Here is a 5,215-nt window from a genome sequence, read left to right as displayed (position 1 = left end):
GTGTCTCTACTCTTTTAGCTCAAAGTTAATAGCCTCTTATTACATGTATTAACAGTTGCACCACCACAGGAGCTTGAACTAACCTGCATGCAAGGGTTTTATTAGAATCTGGGACCTGGGTACTAGCACCCGTCTTGCACTGAGTACAGTACCCACCATTGCTCAAAGGAGGTCTCAAGAACAAAAGCCAGACTATATATAGGGGTGCCTGCGCACTCTGTCACAAGGTCCCTTCTACTTTCAAACTTAATGGAAACCTGACACAAAAACATACCTGAGTCCATTTCTTGATTTGTCGCACAACAGGCGAGAAATAGTACAGAACATGACCATGTCAGGCAATTAACTCATACCATGTCAAATCATGTTATGTTACCGGTATGTAGTAATTTGTACTATTACTAATGTGGTCAATTAAATTGTCACATGCACTGGAAAGTTTTCACAGGGCTGCCGAAAAGGACATTCACCTGTACCAGCTGTTAAGGAAATGAAAACTAGAATCAGTTTTTGATATATTGCAGGTGAAAATTAATGACAGCCCTGTTGAATGCTGGTTCTTTGGGTGTGTGCTTTGAATTAGTTCCAGATCGGCTAAATTTTTTTGTTGGGATAAAAGTGATATAAGGAAAATGGACAGTGATAGATTTTAATTACAAAAATTGTTTTTGTGTAACGCTTTTCATTTATTTAATTTCACTCACTTTAAGATCTACACCATCCCCTCAAGAGAATTTCTTTTGTATGTTAGTTTGTGCTTACAAGCTGTTTTCATTTCTAGGGACTTATCTTCTTCACTAAATAGTTTGGCTGATTTTTTCATGCTGCATAGATTTTTCGAAATCATTAGTGTTTTTAGGCGTTTAAGTTTCAGAAATTTGTATTTGTTCTGCAACATTAATTATTTAAGTGAAATTTAACAGAGTTGTTTTTGTGATTATGGCTTGTATGTATTGCCTTGTGTATGTATGTACACTGTATATATATTTCCTGAATTTGGAAAGCACATTTTAGGTTCATGGAAGAATAATATTCCAAAAATCAACATGTTTATCCAATTAGAAATACACATCTCTATTCAAGAATTCTCATTATTTAGTGGAGAACAGTCATTTTCTGTAAATACAAAGTAATGAAAAGCAGCAAAATGATACTTCCCTCAAGACTTCTACTTCTTTATTACAGCAAGGGAACTCTTACCCAAAGAACTCATCTTCTTTTGAAAAGATTCCTAAACCTTCTCTGGTGACGAAGAATCTAACTTGAAAGATCCTTCAACGAACACATAGTTTTATGATTAAAAGAATGATTTATTCTTTTGGAAAGAATCATGTGTTAGAGTCTGGTGTTTCGCTCTCTTCCATCTTCCACGATACAAAAAAACAAAGACAGTCTTTTAACATTTGAAACTAATCCCGATCAGTGATTTGAGGAGCGACACAATCTGCTTTACAGTTCCACGTTACACAAATTCTAATCGAAAATCCCAACACTTGACAACACAGCCCGTTGGTAACATATTCAGCACAGATTTTTGTCCAGGCATATCCCTCCAACACGTCATATTGTTCCTTTTTCAGTTCTAGGTTGGGATACTCTAATTTTGCTAAAGAAAATTGCATGCCATCGTGAAACAAATCCTCCACTCTCTCCGCCATTTTGGCGTTAGGCCTACGCCTGCGCAATGGTGTTCATGACAAGAATCTTGTCATTCAAAACGGATTATCCCAGAGTCTCTCGTAACCCGACCCGCTGGTCAAGGGGAACGAAGACTCTGGGAACGAGATTGATCAAAAGATGGATATCCAATATCAAAGATGTATCCTGTAAACTAGCATGATACTGGTCACATTGGAATACATGGAGGATTGGGCGTACGGACGGTTGATGACGTCATGGTTATAAAACCAAGAATTGTCGCATCGATGGGTTACCATATTTTCTTAACAATGGTGCTCAGCGCGCGTGCGCCCAAGGCGCGCGCGGGGCTCCGCTAAAAGGGGAAGAGAGGGCATCCCCCATACATGACCTTTATAGGTTATATGTCTCAAATTATTTTTAGATCGACGCGCACGCTGTACAGGGGGATTAGGCAGCAACCAATCATATAGCAGGATTTTGTTCTCTGAGCGTGCGCTATCCACGATTTATTGTTTTCAACACGATGCAAAGCCCAAGAATTTAACTTTTCATCGCCTGTCACTCGTCATTTCGTTTTTTTAAGTCAAACAAGGACATTTGAATGGTTTCGTTTGTGTTGCTTTTGTCATTCGCACGCGCCTTATTATGAAATCGATACGATTCTCAGGCAATGCAGGAAGAAGCCAAAATACTAGAAAATGGCGTAATAATAAACCCCTTATTCAAAGGTTTAACATATAATACGTGCGGACGTTTTACTCGTTGCTCGTACTATACAACTCGCAGTATATCCACGCGTATTATTTGTTAAACCGTTAAACCATTCAATAAGGTGTACTGTATGTATTTCTGGGCAAGTAAGTGATGCTTATATTGTGGAGTATTTCTGAAAATCAGCGGACACTCTGGGCCTCACCGCTAATTTGACACACGTAGATTTTGATAAGAGTCTTTAAGTGTCCCATTAAGGCTAAGAGTCAATTATGTATTGTATCGGTGTATACCAATAGTCAATAAGCGATCGGTTTCAAACAACTTTATTCCGTTTGGTAGCAGAAGTGTAGCGCATAATTAAAGCAGTGGTCAGTCAATACAATATGTAGTATGTGGTATGTAGTTCGAAATCCGATGGCCTTCTAATGCTGTCTTATCACAGTTGTTTCTGTGTCAATTAGTAATTAGGCAATTATCGTTTGTCACGTTATGTACGCGTAATTATGTGAAATTATAATCAATGACGATACACTCCCCCTGCCAAAGACGAGTTAAGCCAATATTTTCGTTTACAGTAATAGAGTGTTGCTCAAGTTATTATGCAGATAGGCCGTGTTCATCATTGGGTAACAGAACGACCAATTTGTTAACTGGTCTCTCAATTGTGACGTAACCTCTTCCGCTGTATTGCAAAACCGGTTCTCCAGGTTTTGGGTTTTTATACTGTACTTGAACTTTGCGTACTTTGCCGTCTTGTCCCTCGAATGTCTTTGATACTTTTCCCAGTTTCCATTGGCTTCTGATTAGATTGGAATCCTGGATAAGAACAACGTCTCCTACTTTTAAGTTTCTATGTGCAGTATGCCATTTTTGTTGTATTAACAGGCTTGGAAAATAATCTCTTATCCATTTCCTCCAAAAGTTGTCTGTAACCATTTGAACGAATTCAAATCGACGGCGTGGATCAGCTGTGCATGCAAATGGTCCACTAGGTATTTTAGATGTGGATCGTCCCAGGAGAAGATCGTTAGGGAACAAGTACTTATCATCCGGGGAAGTTGGATGTCGTCCAATCGGTCTCTCATTAAGTACGTTTGCAGTCTCATAACACACAGTTTGTAACTCAGAAAATGTCAGAATGCTTTCACCGATGGCTGCTGTTATGGCTCTCTTCGTTGATTTTATCAACGCTTCTGAGACAACGTTTTGCCAAGGTGCGTCTGCTGAAGAGAACACCCATTGAAATCCTTCCATGCATCCATACTCCTGTAAACTCTGTTGGTCTAAATTTTTTACTATCTTCTTTAATTCCTCACTTGCGGCTACTAATTGAAAACCATTGTCTGAGTAGATTTTGGACGGATAGCCTCTTATAGATACGAATCTGCGGAGTACCATTAAGAATTTGTCGGTACTATAGTCTGGTGAAATATCTATGTGGACAGCACTTGTACCGAGGCAGTTGAAAATAACCCCATATGCTTTTCCAGTGGTTCGTTTTTTAACGTAATCTTTTATCTTAAATGGTCCAAATAGATCTAGAGCTGTGTAGGTCCATGCCGGGGCAGGTTTTAATCTTTCAACAGGGAGTTTTCCCATGATTTGCGCATTCAGTTTTTTATCCAGTTTCTTGCATATTACACAGTTTGTTCTGATGGATTTCACCAATTTCAGCAATTTGACGACCCAGAATTTTGCTCGTATTTTGCTTGCAGTTGATAGCACTCCCAGATGACCTCGATAATGTATGTGTTCGGCATATAGACGTGAGAATCTATGCTCATATGGTAGTAAGACGATTTCGCTTTTATTATAACTCATTTCCACCCATCCTCTAGCACGTCCCCCAACAACGTAAATTCCGTCGTCTCGTTTGCGAGGGCAGAGCCACTTGTATTTACCCGATTGGATATCCTTTTGCATCAAAGTTTGTGATTCCAGAATCCAGAAACATTCGGACTTGTTGATGTCATCTGCTGTTAGCGTTCGTGTTGCATTTTTCAATGTTGGCTTCAGTTCTTTCTTGTACATGGCCAAAATTCGGGCTGTAATTCGTAGCAATTTTTTGTAATCTGAATATTTCTCGATGTTTATCCTCGACGCGAGTGTATCTTCTGTGTTAGTTTGAACAGCTGGTGAAGACAGTTCCAGTTTAATCGTATTGATGGGAACTTTTTGTTCCGAGTATTTATTCGTAATTGGCCATTCAGATTCGTGTAGTTGAAGGGAGTTCGGGCCCATTTGCCATGCACTGTTTATGTTGATATCGTTTGGTTTACTTCCTCTTGTTAACAAATCAGCTATGTTACATTCGCTTGCGGTCCAGTACCAGTCTTTCGTATTGGTTCCCTCTTGGATTTCTCCTATCCGCACTGCGGCAAAGGATTCATAGGATTCTTTTTGGATCATGGAGTGAACGATTTGAGGAATCAGTGATGTGGTAACATTTTTCGAAACGGTATCTGCATTGTTCTGTTATTATGGTTTTTAATCTTTTATTTAACACTGCACCACAGAGTTCTATCCGGTCGATCGATAGTTTCTTGGAAGGTGCGAGGCGGTATTTGGACAAGATGCGGTTGGTTGCGTGGTCTCCATTAAGAAGTCTCCATCTAGCATACGCACATGCGCCATATGCATCATTAGATCCGTCCTAAATATCACGAGGATTGGATTTCCCGTTGCTTCTTTAGGTTTAGTGCATCGATTCACTTTAATCTTTTCTATCTTACTCAGATCCTGGAAGAAGTTAGCCCAGTTCTGGTGATCTTCGTCGGGTATAGGATCATCCCATTCCAAGTTTGGGTTGTGAAGCCACAACCGTCTCATGAGAATCTTTGCCCTAACGGTGAGACTTGCT

The 5,215-nt window shown here is 39.6% G+C and overlaps 1 protein-coding gene across 1 annotated transcript; it reads right to left on the bottom strand.

Annotated features, from left to right (window-relative positions):
- Positions 1-2,952: 2,952 nt before the first annotated feature.
- LOC138025692 (uncharacterized) lies at positions 2,953-4,764 on the bottom strand. The gene has a single exon (XM_068872867.1). The coding sequence runs from the start codon at positions 4,762-4,764 to the stop codon at positions 2,953-2,955; it is 1,812 nt and encodes a 603-aa protein (XP_068728968.1).
- Positions 4,765-5,215: the final 451 nt, after the last annotated feature.

The sequence above is a fragment of the Montipora capricornis genome, chromosome 12, assembly GCF_036669925.1.
Source record: "Montipora capricornis isolate CH-2021 chromosome 12, ASM3666992v2, whole genome shotgun sequence".
In the NCBI taxonomy this organism is placed as follows: Eukaryota; Metazoa; Cnidaria; class Anthozoa; order Scleractinia; family Acroporidae; genus Montipora; species Montipora capricornis.
The sequence above is the reverse complement of the archived record's forward strand: the minus strand, read 5'-3'. Positions and strand labels throughout refer to the sequence as shown.